Source organism: Saccopteryx bilineata, chromosome 7, assembly GCF_036850765.1.
Source record: "Saccopteryx bilineata isolate mSacBil1 chromosome 7, mSacBil1_pri_phased_curated, whole genome shotgun sequence".
NCBI classification, from domain to species: Eukaryota; Metazoa; Chordata; class Mammalia; order Chiroptera; family Emballonuridae; genus Saccopteryx; species Saccopteryx bilineata.
The window spans coordinates 47,231,923-47,255,471 of NC_089496.1; the positions used below are offsets into that span (position 1 = coordinate 47,231,923).

The window sequence follows — 23,549 nt, forward strand, 5'->3', positions numbered from 1 at the left end:
AGGCTCATCTGGTTTGAGCAAAAGCTCACCAGCCTGGACCCAAGGTTGTTGGCTCAAGCAAGGGGTTACTTGGTCTGCTGAAGGCTCGTGGTCAAGGCACATATGAGAAAGCAATCAATGAACAACTAAGGTGCCGCAGTGCGCAACGAAAAACTAATGATTGATGCTTCTCATCTCTCCATTCCTGTCTGTCTGTCCCTGTCTATCCCTCTCTCTGACTCTCTGTCTCTGTAAAATAAAAAAAATAAAAAAAAAAAAAGACTCCTAACAGACCTGAGTCCTGGTCTTTAAAACGTCTGGTAACAATGTCGCAGATGCTGACTGGGAGTCACAGCCCAGAGCTCTTTAAATGGGGCTCTATTGAATCGGGCCCTCCTACAGGCATGTCTGTGGCCGGCCCTTTCCCTGTGTCAGCTGGAAACGACTAGAAACATAAGCAGGACCCGGGCCAACCCTGCTGAGGCCCCAGTGCTACGGAATCTGGCCCGGGACCATCAGCCTCTGCGCCTACCCTGTCCCCACCTTCCCCAAGTCTGTTCGCTTCTCAGAATGTGAGTTTCCAACCCGGCTGCCGCTCGCTGGGACCTCAGAGACCGCAGGAAAAGGTCAAGGACTGTACTCATACAGAATGGATAAGTCTGTGGAACGTGCCCTCACTGACCACGGGGCAGTGTTCAGAGACTCTCCCACCCCTTTCCTGGACAGCGTCCCGGTGAGAGAAGTATGCTGCTCGGGAGATGGTTGGGATTTTCCTCCCAAGCACCAGATAGGGTCACACTTCTCTACCCCCTTGAACTGATTTGCTTTGACTCCTGAAACGTGAGCAGAAGTGGAATGAGTTATTCCGGGCAGGATGCTTTCGGCAGCGGTGCAGAATTTTTCAGCGGGCCGCCCTCCTCTGGCGCTCTGACCAGCAAGCAGTACGCGGGGGTGGTGGCTGCTCCACCAGCCACGGCCCACACACAGTGACAGTGAGGAGGGCCTCCTGCTTACCCATGACGAACACAGAGAGTGAGCAAGGGACCTACCTCTGCTGTTTGCGCTGCTGAGCTTTGGGGCTTTTCTGCGGCTGCAGCACCGCCTAGCCCAGCCTGACGGATGCCATCGTTTCAGATGAGGAAAGCATGGAGCGTGTGAGGAAACTGAGGCCCAGTTTCCAGTGAGCTGTCAACGGCCAGATAGCTGGTGGTTGGAGACAGAACTACAAAGATTCTGGCCCAGGATGGGGCCACCGCCCTCTTCCTTCCTTGGGCAGATTCTGTGGGACAGAACCCGCTACACAAAGGGAGCACTTGTGGTCAAGAAAGCCCCTACAATTTCTTTTTTTCAGATACTGTCAGACTGATTCAGAAGAAGACACACTTTGTGAGAAGTGAGATTGCTTCTGAACAGGGAAGGAAGGGCACCGAGACTGGTGCAGTATTTTTATTTGTAAAGCTTTAATTTTTTGATGAGGAGAATATACACTTGCATGATTTAGAGTCTAGCCCGCAAATACCATCTCAGGCGAAGCCACGACCTGCCAAGCACAAGATGGGCTTCTAAAATATTCTGTCGACCGCAGTCCTGGACAACAGGAATTGATCATTGATACTTCTTTATTGGGTTCAGATTTATGATAAGGTAAAAAAATAAAGCCATCCCTTCCTGCCCACCTCACATAGGTACCTCCCTACCTCAGAGATGATATTACCCACGGGACAGAAGGTCAATCAGAGGAGAAGCCGCCAGCCTGGCCGTAAACCCCAGCATGACGTGAGCTCGCACGTCACGAATGTCGAGGGTCGTGTCGGACCCTCCTCGAGGAAGCCGCTTCTCTCTTGAATAAGACTCGTTTTGGTGACTGGGATCCACCGGCTTCTGAGATCACTCACCATGAAGAAGATCATGACACCGTGCTTGTAGACATGGAGCGCTTGGGTGTTCAGGAACAATGTGACGACGTGGACAGTGTGGCTTCGCCACCTTTAAGTTGCTCAACAACGAGATGGGTGGACTGACCCGGCCCAGCGGCAACCGAGCAGGAAGCTACCGTGGAGCACATTTTTAGGCCATCTGGACAGCGCTGCACAGAGAACACACAGAGGAGGTCAGCTCAGAGTGGGTCCTGCCCTCCCTGCTGCATAAGCCATCGCGACACCAGCTCGATTACGCTCCCAGGCTTCAGAAACTGAATAAACTCAAGCTGCCATTCTTCATTGGGTCGACAGAACCTGTCTCTCCTGGCTGGTTTTTGTCTTTTGTGGGGTTTTTTTTTTTTTTGGTCTATTCATTTTTCTTGTTTTATTTTCCATTCCTTAACCTGGAGAACACGTCCAGTCCTTTATGCCTCAGCCATACCAGAAAACTAATGGCCCCCTCTGGAAAAAAATTGAGCAGATGGATGAGGCCACAATTATTATTTGACGCTTTTGAGCTCCATGAACACTGATTTACATTAAGTACCCGCAAGCGTTTAATGCCTCAGAATTCCAAAGCAGATACAAAAATCAGTCTCTCTCAATATCTCCTCTTCTTTGCTCTCTCCCTCCCCACTCTCTCCCTCCATCTCTCTATCTCCTTTCCTCTCTTTCTCTCTTGTGAGAGTACCAAAGAGCTGGAACGGCAGATACAAGACACTGCCACCTGACTCCACAGAAAGAAATGCGACATTCTTTCCCAACCGGGCCTGGGCCTTCCGGGAAGCCAGGTGTCTGGCTCCTCATCGCCCAGATCCCAGCATCCGCTGCTCCTGGTCGAGAAAGCCTGCTGAGTGTACGCGGAGCCAGCCCCTCCCTGATGGGCCGAAACCGGGGACCAGAATGTTATCTAACACCCCCATGTTAGAAACGAGGAAACTGAGGCCCTGGGAAGGACAGGGACTTGTCTGGATCACCTAGAACTGGAACCCTGGTTTTGCCAAAGCTCCACAAGAGGCGAAACCTAACAGGGCGTCGTGGAGACGGGTGGTGAGTAAGGGAGTGCGTGTATGTGGATCTGGCCACCGCACTTTTGATGGGATGTTGTTCAGGGACTGTTGTGCCCACCTGGGCCCCATCCTGGGAGCTGCCAAGCCCGGTGGCTGTCTCCTCTAATACCCCACGCACCTGTCCAGGTGAACGTTCTGTGTTATTACACCAGGTTAGCAATCTCGGTGCACTCAGATGACATTTATCTCAAAGTAAACACCATAACCCACTTTAGTAACATTTGTCAATACCGGTATCGGCTCCCCCCTCCCCCACCCCGCCCCGCCCCACCCAGAGGCTGTCACATCCTCCGGGGTAAGCAGCGGTTGAGATTCAAGTTGCCAATCTGGGGTGGATTCATAAGCAGAAAGTTCTTCGGAAGCTGGGGCTCTGTGTCCAGAAATACAGCTCTGCAAAGAGCATAACTAAGCACATCTGCCAGTCAGTGACAGGAAGTGAGCATGAGAAGGTGAGGGAGGTGGGCAGACAGGGCGGGGCAGTCACCGGGTGCCGGCTCGGAGGCTAGCGCCCGGGACCCTGATTCACAGGCAGCGTGCAGCACTTACTGTCTGTTGACTCTGAGCTAGTTATTTCATCTCATTGAGCCTCGGTTGTCCCATCTGTAAAATGGGGAATATGATAACTACCGCCTAGGATTATTGAGAAGATTAAATTAGCTTGGAAAAAAAAAAAAGAATTCCCAAACCTAAAAGCCTTTGGAGCAGTGTCACACATAGTAAGTATGTAACTGTTTGCCATTATTATTTAGGGTCTACCAGATAAGACGCATCTTCACTAAGTTTCATTTAACTCCTCCAACCAATCCTTCCAGCTAGGTAGGGTTTCCCCATTTCACAGATACAAAACAGAGGCTCGCCTGACCAGGCGGTGGTGCAGTGAATAGAGCGTCGAACTGGGATGCGGAGGACCCAGGTTCGAGACCCTGAGTTCGCCAGCTTGAGCACAGGCTCATCTGGCTTGAGCAAAAAGCTCACCAGCTTGGACCCAAGGTCGCTGGCTCCAGCAAGGGGTTACTCGGTCTGCTGAAGGCCCATGGTCAAGGCACATATGAGAAAGCAATCAATGAACAACTAAGGTGTCACAACAAAAAACTGATGATTGATGCTTCTCATCTCTCTCTCAGTTCCTGTCTGTCTGTCCCTATCTATCCCTGTCTCTGACTCTCTCTCTGTTCCTGTAAAACAACAACAAAAAAAACACACACAAAAAACCCCCCAAAAAACCAAAACAGAGGCTCAGGAGGGTTAAGTACCTTACTCAAAGCCACACAACTAGGAGATGGCAAGACCAGCCCTTGAACCCAAATAACCATCATAATCATTATTACCATAATAATTACCATTTATTACTGAAAGCCAGGTGGTGTGCTAAGCACTTCACGTCAATTATTTCATCACGCAAAAGCACTCTAAGGAAAGAATTATTATAACTATTTACCAACGAGGACACAGGATTGGGATTAGAGGCAGATTAAGTTTGATTGAGGCCCCCGGTGCAGAAGAAAATATTGGGCCCCTTGTCATTAGGAAAAAAGTGTAAAGTTGGGGTTTTGTGGGGCCCTTCAGAAGTCGGGCACAGGGTGTGTGCCCGGTGCGCCCACCATTAAATCCACCTCTGGTTGGGACGGTTAAATATGTTGGCAGAGGCCACACAGTAAATTAAGGAATAAAGCAGAGGTTTAATCCCAGTTCTGACACCAAAAAACCCATGGTTTCACCCATTAAAGGCCTGCCTGCCTGGCATTTGTTATAGATCTTTCATCTCCACTTGAAACCATCCATGTGCCCGCCTTCGTATTAAGTGTGAAACACTGGCCTCGTTAAAGGGAGTCCAGGAATTGCCCGCTCCATGAAGGGACCCATCTATTGTCCTGAATTGTAAGGAGTTAGGCTGTCCCCCAATACGAACCAAGTTTTCCATCCAGTTCTTTCTAGAAGGCTTGGTTTAAAGGTCAGAGACAACAATTAAGAAATGGGTTAAAAGAAATCACAGGAAGTTCTTAGTTATTAGCCTTTTTTTTTTCTTTTGTCTTTTGGGAATTAGAACAACACAGATATTTCCTCAAGTAAATCTGCATCTGCTCACAGATCTATGACGGAAGGATTTTTCTTCACTATACATGACTACCCTACTCAGCTACCGGGGCTCTAAAAATACCTACCCGCCACGACATCTTTTCGGCCCCCAACCTGTATGGTGGTGACAAAGCATAGAAGGGCAGGGATCGCGACATCCCGAAACAGAGATGACAGTGGTGACTTCATGTTTTATTAAAATATTAACCAACCAAAACCTGGCGCTAATCTGGTGCTCACTTTGCAATTTACCTGGGCCTCATTTATTAACCCTTTATAGTTTTCTAATATTTATAGGAACTTGACTATTCAGCAGTACAAGTTCCCAAGTGGCAGTTTACCAAGAGGTACCCTATTGGTTCTGATGAAGGGTAACACAGAATGGTCTTACTGACACTAAAGATGCACTCTGCCCCCGTCGGAGGGCCAAGATACTCAGAGTGACAGCATCCCTGGCCCCACTGGCTCGGTGGCTCCAGAGGCTGGAAGGAGCTGGTGGGGCGGGGATGGCGGCAATTTAGCCTTGGCCGACCCTGCATCATAATCTCTGCCTACAGTTTGGGTCTTTGGCAGTGCTGGATAAAACACAAGAATAAGAGAACTCAAGCCAGGAAGTCTTGCTGTGATAAACTTCCTAGCACTAGGTAAAAACCATCATCTAATTGAAATGGCAGTGACTACTCGTTTCCTAGTAGAAGAGTCAAGTTTGCAGAAAACATTTGCCCTCCATGAGCACTTGATGAGCCAGAAGGGTGTTCCTCAAAACCAGCTACGACCCTGCGGGTGGATGAAAGAGGACCTTGGAGTCAGACACATCTGACTTTGCCCAGGAGATAAAAGAAACAGGACCTCTAGAAATTTGCAAAATACCCACCAGCTTCTGCAAAAAATTCACCCCCAGTAAAAATGAAAGCTTTTCTAATCTCATCTTGCTTAAAATCCCCCCTCCCCCAAAAGAAAAATCATAAAGAAACTGGTAACTTAAACCTCAAATCCTAGGTTTATGTCTTAGATTTTGGAGAAATGTAGAACTCTTCTCTTTGGTTAAAAGGAGACAAGAATTTGGTATTCTCGTTTAATTAAATATCAGCGATTGCACATGCACTGTAAAAACCCTTGACCTTGTACCTATATTATGTCCCTGTTTATATTTCTGACAACATTGTCAAAGTAATCATCAGTGACACGCAGAGGGCATACTGAGGTGAAATATTCAGCTGGGATGCTGGCATTGACAATAGTAGGATGTGGGTCTCCTCCTCCCCAAATTTCTGATTATTCTTGGTCATCCAGGAAGAATTCATTGTCCCTAGGCCAAGAGTCAGGAGCAGAACAGCAGCCGCCTGGGTGTGGCACAAGGATGCTGCCAACAGAAGAGCCACGTGTGTGTCCACACCAACTCTGAGACCCCACAGAAAGCCCAGCTTTCTTGGGGGCCCGTTTTATTGATATATGTGGCAATGGGGTGGAGGAAGTCTCAAGATTAAGGGCCAGTTTCTTTTATCAAGAAATGTATTCCTATCGCATGGAGTAAAATTGTATTCCAGGGGCATTACTAAGTCTTCTTGATGAGGTGGAGCCTGAGATTCCAGACCTCAAAGCACCCAGAGCCTGGAACCACACAGCCCTCCCCGAGCAGGACAGGGGGACAGCAAGCAGGAAAATAGTATTTTGAGGGTGACAATTTTTTAACATTTGCCCTCGTTGTGGCTAGGCTAAATAAACAATTGCCAATCACACATCACCACTACTGTACCTGTAACAGCACCTGCCACCTGCCCAGACATTGGATACACATGATCTCATTTAGTTATATAAACCCCAGGGCAGTTACAAATATAACCCTTATTGTACAAGTAAGAAAATAGAGGCTCAGAGAGGTCATAGAACTTGCCTATGGTCATATGTCACATGTGACAGAATCTGAATTTGAGTCCAAGTTTGATGGGCTCCAAAGCTTGAACTTATTTCTCCACTCCACAAAATAAAACCTACTTCTCAGACTTTGTAGAAGCCCACACTTCTCCTGTCTCTCGGATGTTGTTTTAAGTCAACCTTTCTTATCTGTCCTGCATATTCAGTAGAAGTCTGTGTCTTGTCCAGAGGCCCTGTTTGGTGGGATCACAGCTATCTGCTCCCAGCATCTACCCAAGGGTGAGGCGGATCCATTATGTGTATAGTATGTGTATTCCTAAAATCCATGGCAAAGTTATAGTTCCCTGCACCTGGTAAACCTTAGATTTACTTTTAGCAGGGACAAGCTGGATGAACCCTATGGCAAAGCACACCGGATTTATCCTTTTTATTTATTTATTTATTTATTATTGATTTTGTAGAGGGAGGAAGGGGGAGGGAGAGAGAGAAAGAAACATTGAGTTGTTGTTCCACTTATTTATGCATTCATTGGCTGATTCTTTTTTTTTTTTTTTTTTTTTTTACAGAGACAGTGAGTCAGAGAGAGGGTAGACAGGGACAGAGAGAGATGAGAAGCATCAACCATTAGTTTTTCATTGCGCGTTGCAACACCTTAGTTGTTCATTGATTGCTTTCTCATATGTGCCTTGACCGCGGGCCTTCAGCAGACCGAGTAACCCCTTGCTGGAGCCAGTGACTTTGGGTTCAGGTTGGTGAGCTTTTGCTCAAACCAGAGGAGCCCGCGCTCAAGCTGGCGACCTCGGGGTCTCGAATCTGGGTCGTCTGCATCCCAGTCCGACATTCTATCCACTGCGCCACCGCCTGGTCAGGCCATTGGCTGATTCTTGTATGTACCCTAACCCAGGATGGAACTCGCAACTTTGGTTTACCGGGATGATGCCCTATCCAATTAAGCAAGGTGGCCAGGGCCTGGCTTCATCCTTAAAGCAGAAAACCCAGAAGTTGTCAAGGCCATGGGGTTTACTGGTTTCCCCAAGCTTAATGTGACATGCCAACAATGGCGGCATTTCCCAGAACTCAGAGCCAAGAGGGCAACATTCCTTCTGTTTTTCACAATGTGCCAAAAGACTGAATAGCTGAGGCTCTACTGAACCCGCCGTTCAGGCGACTCTGCCGGGCACTGTCTCGTTCCCCTCCTTGTCCATGCAGGAAGCGGAGGGCAGTCTGCTGCCCTCGGTGCACATTGGAATCACCCGGGGAGTTTTAACGATAGAAGCTTGGGTCCCAGCCCCAGGGGCTCTGATGGCATTGGTCTGGGGTGCGGCCTGGGCATCTGGATGTTAAAAGCGCCCCAGGTGACTTTAAGGTGCAGGACGGATTGGGAAGCCCTGGCCGCCCTGGCCCAACCGCCGTGGGACGGACGATCCCGCGGACGCTGAGGTTTCTGCCTCTGCACTCGGGCCGCACTCCCGGAGCTCCGGGTCTCTCCGCCCGTCCCGGGAGCCCTCCCGGAGCCCGCAGGCGATCCTGGCACGCTGCGCCCGGGACCCCAGGAGACGCCTGCCGCGTGAGCATAGGGCGCGCATTATCCCGCGCCGGGACTTACTTGGCCGCCGGTTTGCAGAGCGGGGGGCGTGCGGGCCTGGGCGCGGAGGTCGAGGCCAGAGGGCGCGGAGCCGGAGCGGAGCGGGAGCCGGGCGGGAGCCACCGCCGGGCGGGCCTTGAACGGGAAGTGGCGGGAGGGCAGTGGCGGCCGCGCCCCTCCGTGTGGCCGCACTGGGAGGCGGGGAGTGGGCGGGCGGAGCGGCCGCTGGCCCGGAGGGACAGGAGGGGGGCGCTCGGAGCGCAGCAAGTGACCCGGGGCAGCCCCTGGGGCGCTCCCTGCCCAGTACGGGCGGCCAAGCCACGGCGCTGGGGCGAGTGGGTAGGCCCGAAAGTTCGCCCAGGGGTGACAATTGGAAACTCGTCGCGCCAGCTGGGCCACGGCCGCCGCGAGCTCAGGCCTGTCCCCCTAAAAGTGCCAACCCAGCGTTTGCAACCAGAGGCAACGCCTGGGCACGACAGTGAAACTTCTTTTCTCTATTCTTTTTCTTTCCTTTCCTTTCCTTTCCTCTTTCTTTTTTTCTAACTTTTTTAAAAAATGGAATTTATTGGGATGACGCTGGTTAATAAAACCACGCAGGTTTCAAGGGTACAACTCTGTAACACGCCATCTACTTGCGGCCTCAAAGGCTTACCACCCTAAGTCAGGTCTCTTTCCGCCACCCTTACCCCCCCCCCTTGCCTCTTCCACCCCCCCCCAAGACATTGAAACTTAAAATGCGACCGTGCTTTCCAACTCATACAACAGAGCATACACTTCCATTTATACTTTTTGAAAATCTAAGCTTTTCTTCCAGTCTTTAAATCTTTTCCTGATAGTGTACATTTCATATTCTATACATTATGCTGTAATGAAATGGCTTATAAAGGAATGTTTCACATAGTAATAAATTTCCCCAATAAAATAGTTTTAAATGTTTGAAATGGGGAAGGTCTTCATTAGGCATCAGGATGCTATAGAAAAAAAAGAGTCACTTATTCATAGTAAAATACATCCAGTCATGTGATCGTATGTACTCATGGGTTTTGAAACTCTCATCAAAGACTGCCTTCTGAGAAAAGGGTTTTCATAGCTCAGAAGTGAAACTTGCCCTGCCTGGAGGGCGCAGTTGGTTAGAGCATTGTCCCAAAGCACAGAGATTGTGGGTTCGACCCCTGGTCAGGGCACATACAGGAACAGAGGAACAGATTGATATTCTCTCTCCCTCTTTCTCTCTCTCTCCATTCCTGTCTTGCTAAAATCAATAAATAAAAATTAAAAGAAATTTAGAAGTGAAACTTTGCAAAAGTAAAATTGATAGGATATAGTGTGCAAACTTCTAAGCACCAAAAGGAAGATGCTAAAGACACTAATTTCTCCAATTTACCCTTATATGAACCTCTAGGATTCTCAATTTTAACTTCCATTTTTTTTCCATGTCCCGTTTGTCTGGATGCGTTCTGCATGACTTCTTCAGTTCTGTCTTTCTGTTCATTAATTACGTTGTAAATATTTGAATCTGCTGTTTAACCCATATGCAATAGATAGGCAGACTAGTCCCCCTACCTCCTCCGTGATGTCCACCTCCTACAGCTGGGACCTGTGAATATGGCAAAAGAGCTGTAAGGTAGCGGATGGGATGAAGGATGCTAGTCAGCTGACTCGGAGATGGGAGGAGGACCATGAACTATTTCTGTGTGGGCCCAATGTAACCACAACGGTCCTTATAAGAGGAAGAAGGAGACAGAAAAAGAACCAGAGGTGGTTGTCTGAGAAGGACGTGGCCTGATGTTGCTGGCTCTGACGATGGGGAAATGGGACTATAGGCCAAGGAATGTGTGTGGCTTCCAGAAGCTGGAAAAGTAGAGGAAACAGAGCTTCCCATAGAAAGAGTACCATTCTGTTGACACTTTGATTTTAGCCCAGTGAGACCCACTTAGACTTCTGACTTCCAGAACTGTGAAATAATAAATGTACATTGTCTTAGGTCACTACATGTGTGGTAACTGGTTACAGCGGCAATAGGAAACCAACACACCATCCACTAAAGTTCTTAATTTCAACAATAATATAAATATATTCACTTTCTATGAGACTTTGGTACTATCTCAAGTATTGATCATTGTTAAGTTTCCCTTTCTTTGCTGATCCAATCATTTCTTTAAAAAATGCATACGTAGTTAATTTTTGGTTGCTTTCCATTAAACTTTTTATTTTGAGATAATTATTATATATATATGTGTGTGTGTGTGTGTGTGTGTGTGTGTGTATTTTGTTGTTGTTGTTGTTGCATTTTTCCAAAGCTGGAAACAGGGAGGCAGTCAGGCTCCCGCATGTGCCTGACCGGGATCCACCTTGCATGCCCACCAGGGGCGATGCTCTGTTGCATCCAGAGCCATTCCAGCGCCTGAGGCAGAGGCCACAGAGCCATCCTCAGCGCCCAGGACATCTTTGCTCCAGTGGAGCCTTGGCTGCAGGAGGGGAAGAGAGAGACAGAGAGGAAGGAGGGGGAAGGGGTGGAGAAGCAGATGGGCACTTCTCCTGTGTGCCCTGGCTGGGAATCAAACCCGGGACTCCTGCACGCCAGGCTTATGCTCCACCACTGAGCCAACCAGCCAGGGCCTATTTTGAGATAATTATAAATTCACATGCTGCTTTAAGAAATAATGCGGCGAGATCCATATATCCTTAACCCAGTTTCTCCCAATGGTAACATTTTGCAATGTCATATCTAAGATGTTGGCGTTGATACAGTCAGGAGGCAGAACATTCCCATCACTACAAAGATCCCTCATGTTGCCCTTTTACACCTCACTACCCCCTCTTTAACCACTGGCAACCACTAATCTGTTCTCCATTTCTATAATTTGTCACTTCAAGAACGTTTTGTAAATGGAAGCACACAGTTTGTAACATTTGGGGATTGCTCTTTGTTGACTCAGCATAATTCTCTAGAGATCCGTCTAGGTCATTGCATGTATCGATAGTTCTCTTCTTTTTACAGATGAGTAAGCAGTACTTCACAGTATTACCACATAGATTACTGCAGATTGCTTAACCATTCACATGTTGAAAGACATTGGGATTATTTCCAGTTTTTGGCTATTACAAATAAAGCTGCTACAGACATTCATGTACAGGTTTATATGTAAATATGAGTGTTTATTTCTCTAGAATAAATACCCAGGAGTTCTACTTCTGGGTATTCGGGTAGCTGTACCATGTCACATTCCCATCAGCAAATGTATGAGTGATCAACGGTTGGATGGATAAGCATATTGTGGTATACTCATACAATAGAATATGATACAACCATGAAAAGGAATGAAGTGCTAATGTATGCTAAATGTTGGTGAACCTCAGTGACATTATGCTAAGTAAAAGAAGCCAGACACGAAAGGTCACATATTATATGGTTCTTTTTATATGAAATAGCCAGAATAGGTAAATCCATCATCAGAAAGCGGATTGGTGGTTGCCAGGGAACCGGGGGTGGGGGGGGGGGGAAGGGAGTAACTGCTTAGTGGAGATGGGTTTTCCTTTTGGGATGATGGAGAATTTTGAAGCCCAGAAATGCTTTTCAAAAAACTATGATCCTTCTGGTTTATCCAGGAGCTGGTTTGTATTGTGGTTAGAGGGCCAAAACCACTGGTAGAAACAGAAGTCCCTTACATATGACACTTGATAGCATCACCTTGAAGATGACTGGAAAAATATGCCTCATGATAACAAGATTTTTTTTTTAAGCCAGACATGAAGGTTTTACTGCTAGGGTTTTTAATTCTTTTTTTTTTTTTCTTGTTTTTTTTTTCTGAAGCTGGAAACGGGGAGAGACAGTCAGACAGACTCCCGCATGCGCCCGACCGGGATCCACCCGGCACGCCCACCAGGGGCGACGCTCTGCCCACCAGGGGGCGATGCTCTGCCCCTCCAGGGCGTCGCTCTGCCACGACCAGAGCCACTCTAGCGCCTGGGGCAGAGGCCAAGGAGCCATCCCCAGCGCCCGGGCCATCTTTGCTCCAATGGAGCCTTGGCTGCGGGAGGGGAAGAGAGAGACAGAGAGGAAGGAGGGGGTGGGAGTGGAGAAGCAAATGGGCGCTTCTCCTGTGTGCCCTGGCCGGGAATCGAACCCGGGTCCCCCGCACGCCAGGCCGACGCTCTACTGCTGAGCCAACCGGCCAGGGCCGGTTTTTAATTCTTTAATGAAGGTTGTCATTTTAGGTAGGATACATTGTTAGAATAATATTCAACTTTTAGTATCTACAACAAAACTGAGCCTGTTCACTGTTATGACCATAAATGGGCTCCAGGTCACTGACACACTTGGTCTTCTTTGAAGGAGTTCAGAATTGGAGGAAACGAGAATCCTAGAGGAAGGACTTGAACATAGAGAGGTAACAGCTATAAGACATTGTAGGCTATGGCTCAGCGTCACTGCAGAATCGCAGCTGTAGCTACAAAGTCCTTAGGTCATTTTTCCCAAGAGAACCAACCAAATCTTTATGCTCCTGCAGCTAGCTCACTCTCATTTCAGTAACGACCCGCTGCATTCCACAGAGACAGAAGAGTTTTTGATAACCAGTGTTGTTTTATTCATGACTCTTCTCCGTTTATTCAGTTAATAAATTTAAGAAGGTGGCCATTTCTTTCTAAGCCAAGCATCAAGTTGTAACTTCCAGAAAACATTGTTTCCCTCCTAATCTTGACTCCTCTACTTTAAAATCACATTCCGAGGGTGGCCCTGTACAAACTTCATTCTTGAATAAGAACAATAATGATTGCTAATACTGATATGCCAGGTTCTATTCTAAGCTCGTTACATATATTTACTCCTCAAAACACCCCTGAGACATAGGTGCTTTTGGTGTCCTTACTCTACAAGTGAGGAAACCGAGGCACAAATAACCAACAAACGTCTCCCAGCCAGAAGGTGATGGCACTGACGATGGGTCCAGGGGTGTTGGGTTGCAGAGCCTGTGCAGTAACCCGCTAACAGCAGGGACTGCACATGGCCAGGACCAGACCCACTAGGTGTGATGGTCTGAATCTAACAAAATAAGACCGAGCACATGAGTTGGGCATACAGGTTAAATCACAAATACATTTATTCCTCGAAGAAGAGTATGCCAGCTTTTGAATTTAAAACATTGTTATTTATCAACTGTCTCTGCAGTTTGCTTGCTCTTATTAAGCTGATTTAAAAAACAAACAAACAAAAAGCCCAGAGCAGAGAGAGTCACGACTACCATTAAGTTGTAAATCCGTCCTTTGTCGCAGAGCAAGAATACACTTCAGATCAACTCAAGAAAATAACTTTGCAGAACAGCGCTCACCGAAGAAGTACCCACATCCATTTATCATGCATTCCAGTGCTCCTGGTCCCCTTTGCAACTGCCTAACTCCTAACTCAGTTTCTTTGTATAGTCTGAAAACAAGGAATCCATCACATGAGATATCCCTTCAGAAGACTGTTGAAAATGTACTAAACGTAGAGAGAGCTCAGATCCCTGTTCTCAGTGTTAAAACTACATTAAATAAGCACATAGAGAAAATATCCATAGGTATAGTCTATTATGTTCTAATGAGTTTTTGTTTCTCCTCTCCTGATAATGTCTTCGATTTCTTCTGAGACCTTTCCTTTGTAGTCATTCGGTTCTATTTCATTTAACTTCTTCTGATACTCCTGTGGCAAACCATTCTCTTTTGCCCCCATGCAAATGACCTAGACAGGGTTAAAATCAACAAAAACACCTCTGTTAGGCACGTCGTTTATCTTAGTGTAGCACAGCTTTACTTGCAGTATCAAAGTATGAAACACTAGCTTTCAGATAATTTTAGAATAACTCTAGAATGAACAATCATAGAACAAAACAGAGATCCAGCTACGGTCATTCCTTTCCCAGTGAGTTTAAATGGGCAGGGAGTGTTCAAAGCCCCGTGGGTAGATCCTCATGGAATATCAATCTGACTCAACAGTAGGATTTAAAATACTTTTATATTAGGCCTGACCTGTGGTGGCGCAGTGGATAAAGCGTCGACCTGGAAATGCTGAGGTCGCCGGTTCGAAACCCTGGGCTTGCCTGGTCAAGGCACATATGGGAGTTGATGCTTCCTGCTCCTCCCCCCTGTCTCTCTCTCCTCTCTCTCTCTTTCTTTCTCTCCCTCTCTCTTTCCTCTCTAAAATGAATAAAAGAAAATAAAAATTAAAATACTTTATATTAATAAGACAAAAACTTCTTGTGTAGACTTTGCATGATCTTTTAAGGAAAAAAAAAATATCGTTTTTCAAAAATACTTCAGGTTTCCAGGGAGCAGATTGAGTGGAATCCCAGACTCCAGTCGCCCGCTGAATTAGACACGAGGAAATAAAGGCAGCTGTGTTCAGGGTTACTCCCCGACCCAGACCAGGCTGACCCTCTCGGTTCCAGACCAGGCTGACCTCTCGGTTCCAGACCAGGCTGACCCTCTGGGTTCCATACTAGAAATCCCAGAGCAGGCCCAAGAGCTGGGTCACCCGCTGCGGCGCGTGTCCTGCCGGGCCTGCTAACAGTACCTAAGTTTGGGTTTCTGGAAAGGGGTGTTGGGGTCTCTGTCCCACATTTTTTTCCCTGTGCGTTCTCTGAAGGCCAGTGTGACTTTTTCCTTTGCTTTCTATCTAGGGTGGGAAAACATTTCAGCAGGAAGAAATATATTTTCCCCATTCAAATTAATCTCGGTGTTCATATTTTGTGGAGGAAAAAAAAAACCAGTTACAAAGAGCCTGTGTGTAGAAAGAAAATACATTGTCTAGAATTATGACTCATCTATGTTTCTAAAATTTTTGAAACAAATGTTTTAGGAACAAAGTTGTATCATTACAAATAAATCTGAACATTGCATCTCAGCTACATAACTATAATTTTTGTATTTAAATTTTTTTATTTAAATGAATTGTTCATGTAGAATTTAAAATACACAAAGCTTTTAAAAAATATACTCTTTCGTTTAGCTCAGTGAAAATTAAGAGGAAATCACCAAAAATCTGTGTAAGTAGTTTACCTTTTTGTACTGCGGTGAAGGGGGGGCGCTCTGGTAATTTTTCATCTCATAAGTTCGACAGGTTATTTCTTCTCCTTCTTGAGTGTAAACTTTAACATTAATTGGGGCATATGTTCCACTATTAACTCCTTCTTGCCTGAAACCAGAAGAGCCAAATTATAACCAGACTTGACTTTGCCAAGTTAAGAATTGAAGTATATTTGGATGTATTTGAGGATATAGGAGAACATATTATAATACTACCACATCAAAAGCAGACTTTGCATTTGAATTAGAAATCTGAGACTTACTATTACTTGCTATACTTCTAACAGCTCTCTATATTTATCCTATGTAAAACCATGCTTCAGGGTAGGCATTTTAATCTTTATCCCCCCAAACACTGCTCTCCAGGCTATGGAAAATGGGCTCTGTGATCTGACGCAGGGAATAACCAGCCAGAGGGCAGGAGAGAGGATGCTCGTTCTCATTCACCAGTGAGGTAAGTGCCAAGCATGGCAGACAATCTGTTCTTCTCTTTTCCGCTAACTCTGTTTGTATTGAATGCTCTGCCACACAACTCATGGGAATTCTAGTGATAAAAAGCATCAAAACGACCTGGCCTGTGGTGGCACAGTGGATAAAGTATCAACCTGGAATGCTGAGGTCGCTGGTTTGAAACCCTGGGCTTGCCCGGTCAAGGCATGTACGAGAAGCAACTGCTTCTCACTCTTTTACCTCTCTCTCTCTCTTTCCTCTCTCTAAAATCAATCAATAAAAATATTTTTCTAAAAAAGTATCAAAACATTCCTAATACATTGTTACAGTTTTTACGAGTTATTACTTTTTTCTGATTTAACTGCCACCATAAAGAATAGTTCTGAGCCTGACCAGGCGGTGGTGCAATGGATAGAGCGTCGGACTAAGACTCAGAGGACCCAGGTTCGAAACCCTGAGGTTGCCAGCTTGAGCCCAAGGTCTCTGGCTTGAGCAAGGGGTCACTCATTCTGCTGGAGCCCCCACCTGGGTCAAAGCACATATAAGAAAGCAATCAATGAACAACTAAGGAGCCTCAATGAAGAATTGATGCTTCTCATCTCTCTCCCTTCCTGCTTATCTGTCTGTCTGTCTGTATCTCTCTTTCTCTCTGTTGCAGAAAAAAAAATTAGTTTATAGGCTCTGGCTGGGTAGCTCAGATGGTTAGGGCATTGCCCAGATACACTAAGATTGAGAGTTCAATCCCTGGTCAGGGCACATACAAGAATCAACCAATGAATGAATAAGTAAGTGGAATAACAAACTGAGGTTTTTCTCTCTCTCCCTCCTTCCTCTCTGTCTCTCTCTCTCTGAAAATCAATTTAAAAAGAACTAGTTTTTTAAAACTGGCTCTAATATAAAACTGAACAACTGCTTTCAAAATTAATAAACATATGTAGCAATGACAAAAACCTTCATGTTTTTTCACCATATGAGGCTACAAAGATTGTTATAAGACAAATAGAATGAAAATAAGGACTTCCATCTCTTATATGGACATGAAATTATATGTCACCCCCAAAGCTCAATCAGAAAGTGTGAACCAGTTTTCTAGGCTTTTCTTTTCAGAAAATGCACATTGTACCTTTTATGTTAATTATAAATGTAAAGAATATGTCTAGTATATTGGTTTGAAAATCACACACACACACACACACACATAGATATACACATCCTTGGCATACGATCCATTTTCGGAATTTGTAACTATTTAACTCATAATTAGAAGCCACCTACTTATCCAGGGAACTTAAATTGCTTTTGTTCATTTTCCACACCACTCCCCACACTTCATCGCCAGGACTCTGAAAAACGGTGGCTATACCTCCATGCCAAGTTTTACTTGTTTTTCCTTGGGAATTGCCGAAGTCAAGCTTAAAATCCTACAAAGAAAACCAAAGTGATATGATCAGTATCTTCTTGAACCAAAATTTACCACTCAAAAAATAAATTTACCTTGAACTTCATTACAACATAAACCTGAGTTCTTTCTCTGTGAAAAATACAAAGATAAACAAAACTCCAGATTTCAAGGACTGTATTGTTCATATTTTTCCTTCCAAATAAAATGTATACTGAATATGTAATATGTATCTTACCATAAACAAAAGGTTTAAGGGGGAAGAAGTATCCCATAATCCCAATGCCTTAACACACTATTTTACTTTTGAAAATTACTTCCCAGTCTACTTACACATAGATTTTAACGTAGAGGCAATGGTAGTGTATATAATTATTGAAACTGGGTGGAAGCTAATAGGGGTCATAACATTCTCTGTACTTTTATTTATGTAAAGAGCATCCTACTAGCATATATATTGATCACTATGTTTGCACTAAGGGAGCTGGCATTTGAGGGTGATTTGTATATTTATGAACACTAATCTAATATTCATAAATGTCTATAATAATCATAAAAGCAGCCAACACATACTGCAAAACTACTGGTTCTATACACTGTGCTATGAGCTTTATATAGACTCTCATTTTTATCCTGCCTAAAAACCTTATTATACCCATTTCACAGCAAGAAAAACTGTGGCTTCCAAAGATTATGCAACCTGCCTAAAGTCTCACGAATAGTAAATAATGGAGCCAGGCTTCCAGTTTACCTTCTTCCCTCACAGAGAGGGCACAATTCTGGGGAATATTAAAAACCCCGACTTGGCAGCTTGGTCTAGGAAGAATTCTTTCCATCCTTTAAGAAGTTAGTTTCCTTAATAATAAAATATAAAACGTTGGACTAGATAATTAAGTCTAAGGTTTATAACATCCCTGTCACCTTTATTTTCTTAAAAACCTTGTCACACAGCCTGACCAGGAAGTGGCGCAGTGGATAGACTGTGGAACTGGGATGTAGAGGACCCAGGTTCAAAACTCCAAGGTCGCTGGCTTAAGCACGGGCTCATCTGGCTTGAGTGTGGGCTCACCAGCTTGACACAGGGTCACTGGCTTGAGTGTGGGATCATAGACATGACCCCATGGTTGCTGGCTTGAGCCCAAAGGTCGCTGGCTTGAAGCCCAAGGTCTCTGGCCTGAGCAAGGGGTCATTCGGTCTGCTGTAATCCCCCGGGTCAAGGCACATGTGAGAAAGCAATCAGTGGACAACTAAGGGGCCGCAACGATGAATTGATGCTTCTCGTCTCTCTCCCTTCCTGTCTGTCTGTCCCTGTCTGTCCCTCTCTCTGTCTCTGTCATCCCTATTATCTCCTCCTCCCTTCACAATCAGCCACCAAGAAGCTGACACTGTTACCTCCTAAATATCTCCCAAACCCACCTGCCCTCCACTGCTAACGCTCAGGGTGCCATAATCTTTAGTATGGACTGCACATACAAAAGCTTTCTAACCGGGCTCCCACATCCACTGTTGTCCCTGCCTTCCCGTCCATTCTCCACGGCAACCAGATGAGCTTTCAAATATGTAAATCTGAGCTTTCTTTTGCTTAAGTTCTGCAATGGGTCTTCTCATGCTCTCAAGATAAAGACCAGCGTCTTCTTTGATCTGTGGTCCTATCACATGAGGCCCTCCCCTACCTGGAACAGCTCTCCTGTTACGCCCCTCCCACACTCAGCTCCAGCCACCCCAGCTGGTCGATCCACCTTCTCTCCTGAGGTCTTTTGCACACACAGAACCTCCTGTTTTGTTTGCTTCTTTCCTCCCCCAGACACTCAGGTCTTGGCTTAACAATCACATTTTCAGGAAGAACTTTACTGAGCATCCCAGGTAGGTCAGGGTTCCACGTCATACACTCTCAAGCAATTTATATGTTTCCTTTAAAAAAAAAAAAAGACTTCACTTTTTTAGAGCAGTTTTAGGTTCAGAGCAAAATTGAGAGAAAGGTCCATGTGTCATTTTTATGACTAACCGCACATATAACTGAATAATTATTTGCTTGATAGCTCTTCCCCTCGTTCTAACTAGACATATCTGAACTTCTTTCCCACATTTGGGGAATCCCCTACCTTATGTGTCTGGAGTGGGGGTAGAGAGTGTGAGAGCCCAATCCCCAGTTTTGAAACTCTGAACCCCAGAAGGTATTCCTAGCTTTGCCAGTAGTAGGGCATGGGCACGTGGCCAATCTGGCCTGCCCCCTGGGGGCTTTGAATTGTGCCCAAGGACGACAGAAACTCCGCCCTGGTGGTGGCAGCCACACCTGGGTCTCTGGAACTGCAGGAGTGTAGTGACAGTGGCAGGCAGGGTCCCAGTAGGTTGTGCTGGCCGTGCAGGAGACAGTGTACACGTTCACCGAGTTCAGCAGTGGAGCAGCAGTGGCCTCCCGGGCTGCTGCTGTCAGTGACACTGGCTGTATTACGGTTGCCATGCCTCCCTTTATGCCGGCAGTTTTGCAGCTTTGTGATCCTAACTTCCTGGTCATTCTATAAGGGCTTCAACAGTTTTTCAACACATTCTTTTTCTGCTTAAATCAGCCACTTTCTGTTGCTTCCCACTAGGAACCCTGATGATGACAGCAGACTGTGTTTGTCTAGTTCAACAAGTGGGAAGGGTTTGTATAACATTGCGCGTTTCCCCTACAGCCTGGAGGCTCTCGAAGCAGCAAGCTTCACTGAAAGCATCTTCGTGTCTCCAGGTAAGTGCTGTTAGAATATGTTCTGAATGAGCGGATGGGCTGGACTGAAGAGCAGCGGTTACTGAGCACAGCGCTTACTAAGAATAAGCCACGGTTCCAGCTTTCAGGACCTCCAGGGCTAGCCGGGGGAGTGGTGGGGGGCAGGGGGCGAAAGACAGGTAAATGGGTTTGTACAATACCAGGTGACAAGTCCAGTAGCAAAGGTATGTGCAGAATAGAAAGCAACTTATTTCCCGACTTGAGCGGAGAAAGCTTTTCAGTGGTGTCAAATGAATGGATTCTGCGATGATGCCCCTAAGTTAGTGGACAAGAAAGGCGGCCAGTCTGGGCTGGTGGGAACGTTACGGGGGGGGGGGGGGAGTCGGGGCAGCCTGGGGGCGCACCCCCAGCACTCGGCAGGGGGCAAGCTTAGGGCCGCGAGGGCGAGGTGGGCTTGCCCAGGAGGGCAGGGACCAGATCGCGAAGCTGCATTCCTGGCCCCGATCGACTACTCGGAATCCTGGCCCCCTCGTCTGTTGAGTGGGCACAACGTGGCAGGGACCGGGCGGGGAGCACTGACCTGCAGGCAGGCCACGCAGCAGAACACGGCCGAGGGGTTTCGGAGGTGGATCCGCGCGGTCAGCAGGTTGCTGCCGTAGGCAAAGTACAGAAAACTCTCCTCGTTGCTCTGCAGGACCTTACAGCCCGAGTTCGCCATGTCCCGGCCCCTGCGCGGCCCCGGCATCGGCAGCAGGGATTAGAGAAGGCGAGAAGCGCCGCGCACTGGCCGATGACCCCGGCTAATTGGCCGCAGCGCTGCCACCTCTGGAGTTAAAGGCTGGAAGCGCGGGCCGGGTGAGCCGGATGCAAGTGCGCTCTTCTGATTGGCTGTCCAATGAGAGTCGCCCCTTCTGATTGGCTAGCCCCACCGCCTCCTCTCCACTTTCCACTTGTAAATGTCTGTCCTGAGGCGATCCGGGGTCTGATTTCTCATTGGATACGCTCCTCTTTTGTCCCGCCCCCATGGTTAAGGCTGCCGCTGATTGGCGAGCGGGCGGGCGCCACGCGAAAGCAGGTCAGGTCGCTTGGGCTCGGTTCCGGGGTCGCGGCAAACTGGGGACTCAGTGACCGGGGGATCCCAGCCAGGTTTTCTCACTCTGGGGGGTGGAGGGGGAAAGAGGAGCGTGTGAGTACGGGGCCGTGTGTGCGCTTTAGGGAGCTCTTGGCAGATCTGAGGCGACAGTTTCTCTTCCGGCAGCTCGCGCTTGGCCTGGGTGGAGGCGTCGGACGGGACTGGCCTGTTCACCCGGCACGCTGGGCCCCGCATCCCCCGCCTGATGGTCTCCCCGATATCATTTCTAAGGTCCCTTTGCCTCGTGGAGAAGCCCCTCTGAATGCCTCGGGCTCCCTCCCCTGACGGAAGTGCCGTGCTGTGCCTGGTTCCTATTCCGACGCTGCCGGTTGGTGTAAGTATTTAAAAGGGAAATTTGTTGATGGTAGTAAGTGCAAAAAAAAACATCCCAATGTAAAATTAACTTTGAAGTGAAAATATTAAAGTGAACTCAGGGCCTAGAAGCAATAGCTTTGGCACCCAGATTTTGATCTCTCACTGCCATTCTCCCCTAAAAGATACCGGGGCGCCTTGGAGAAATGGCTGAGGCCAAGGTCAAGGCCGGGAATGAATAAGAGTGCGGGGAACATCTCGTCACCGGAAGTCGGGGAAGTAGCCCGAGAAAATCGAGGTCCCATTAGATTAAGGACATGGGAGCTTGAAGGAATGCCAAAGTTAGAACAATTTGAGCGTCAAAAATAATGACTGCAGTTGATTGAAAATATCAAACATGTAACAGCCATTCCTTGGAAAGAGTAAGCCGAATCTTTAAAAAAAAGCACAAATTTTTTAAAACCCCCATTCGCCATTCTGCTGGTGGTGACTATTACACCAACTCTTTACTCAATAACGTCATTGAAGGAAATATTGTAAACATTTCTCCTGCCTTTCTAGTTGCAGGTGTATTTCAAAGTAATCAAATAGCCCCAGCTGATGTGGAAACAGTTCTTCTTACAAAAATACGTCATAGATAATGTAAAATGAATGATAGAAAGTAACCATTTTGCAGACCCTAATAACTGATTCATGCCAGGGCCATTAATGAAACCGTTTGGGAACAGAATATTAACATGTACACAATCATTCTCCAGGGATTACTTGCCGGCCATCGGGGGGAAAACATAATGACAATGGAAAAATCTGGCCTGTCCCACCTTAACCTAGATGAATCTTAACATCAGAAAACGTGGACCAGCCTGACCGTATATGTCTCCTGATGTGATTGATGTTTGAAGCACCAGTATCATCTGAGTATTGTTTCCAGAAGTCTTTAATTTGAACATAATCAAGCAGGAACTGCAGGACTGAAGAAAAATGACACCAATAGGAAAAGTCTAAAGGAAATGATGGGACATTCTGCAGAACAAATAGCTTAGTCTCTTAAATTAAGTGAGTGCCATAAACAATAATAGTAAGTCCTTCTCCGTTTTTGTTGGGCTACCACTGGGCCGGGATCATGGTGCCCTCGCTGTGGAAGGGGCTGGTGGGCGTCGGCCTTTTTGCCCTCGCCCACGCGGCCTTCTCCGCTGCGCAGCATCGTTCTTACATGCGATTAACAGAAAAGGAAGATGAATCACTGCCTGTAGATATAGTTCTGCAGATACTGCTGGCCTTTGCGGTTACCTGTTACGGGATAGTCCATATTGCAGGGGAGTTTAAAGACATGGATGCCACTTCAGAACTGAAAAATAAGACATTTGACACGTTAAGGAATCACCCGTCATTTTATGTTTTCAATCACCGTGGCAGAGTACTGTTCCAGCCTTCGGATACAACGGATTCTTCAAACCAGGATGCATTATCCTCTAACACGTCATTGAAGCTACGAAAACTTGAATCACTGCATCGTTAAAGATTTTTACAAATCATAACAACAGGACAGGACACAGAGCTGGACTATTGGAGTTTGGGGTAAAAAACACCTGCCCCATTGGTATTTATATTGATCTTTCAGACCTAATTTTAAAAACGTCTGTGGCACTTGTTTGTACACTGTTGTTGATGCAGTATACATTACCTGTGAAATGAGTCTTTGATCTTTCATAGAATTCTTGATTTCATTTAAAACAAATTCACATCTTTTGTTAAAGTCATTGTTTTGAGTACATTTCTTTGAAAAAAAAAATGTTGATGTTTTTGAAATTGTTTTCTTAGATGTCTTTGGCACTACAGTTTTTAGGATCCTTTTGGAAACAGTGTGACCACTGCATTTTGCAGCATGAATGATAGTAAAATGGTCTTCAGTTCTTAGCAACAAATGGACTTCTCCAAGGAGATTTAAAGAGGTGACAAATCAGTTTTTCTTATGGCCACTAA

The 23,549-nt window shown here is 46.4% G+C and overlaps 2 protein-coding genes, 1 long non-coding RNA gene and 1 pseudogene across 4 annotated transcripts in view; 2 read left to right on the plus strand and 2 right to left on the minus strand.

The window, feature by feature from the left end:
• The window catches only part of NOD1 (nucleotide binding oligomerization domain containing 1), a 37,724-nt gene extending 28,885 nt beyond the window's left edge, over positions 1-8,839 (minus strand). The window contains exons 1-2 of the mRNA XM_066238310.1: positions 8,526-8,839; positions 1,875-2,065 (exon numbers count right to left, since the gene is read on the minus strand). The gene's annotated coding sequence lies outside the window, so the exon portion shown is untranslated. The remainder of the gene's footprint in view (positions 1-1,874; positions 2,066-8,525) is intronic.
• A 4,229-nt stretch (positions 8,840-13,068) lies between these two features.
• GGCT (gamma-glutamylcyclotransferase) lies at positions 13,069-20,867 on the minus strand. Of its 2 annotated transcripts, XM_066238311.1 has the most exons (4): positions 20,703-20,867; positions 17,292-17,437; positions 15,540-15,675; positions 13,069-14,223 (listed from the first exon to the last, which is right to left on the minus strand). In XM_066238311.1, the coding sequence occupies exons 1-4, from the start codon at positions 20,865-20,867 to the stop codon at positions 14,080-14,082; spliced, it is 591 nt and encodes a 196-aa protein (XP_066094408.1). In that variant the 3' UTR covers positions 13,069-14,079. The 2 variants fall into 2 exon arrangements, with proteins under 2 accessions (XP_066094408.1, XP_066094409.1); XM_066238312.1 differs by lacking the exon at positions 15,540-15,675.
• Positions 15,789-20,923, plus strand: LOC136310141 (uncharacterized). Its single transcript, XR_010726516.1, has 3 exons — positions 15,789-16,020; positions 20,091-20,143; positions 20,817-20,923. It is a non-coding gene; the product is annotated as an uncharacterized lncRNA (long non-coding RNA).
• A 255-nt stretch (positions 20,924-21,178) lies between these two features.
• On the plus strand, positions 21,179-23,340 carry LOC136310367 (ER membrane protein complex subunit 5 pseudogene; annotated as a pseudogene).
• Positions 23,341-23,549: the final 209 nt, after the last annotated feature.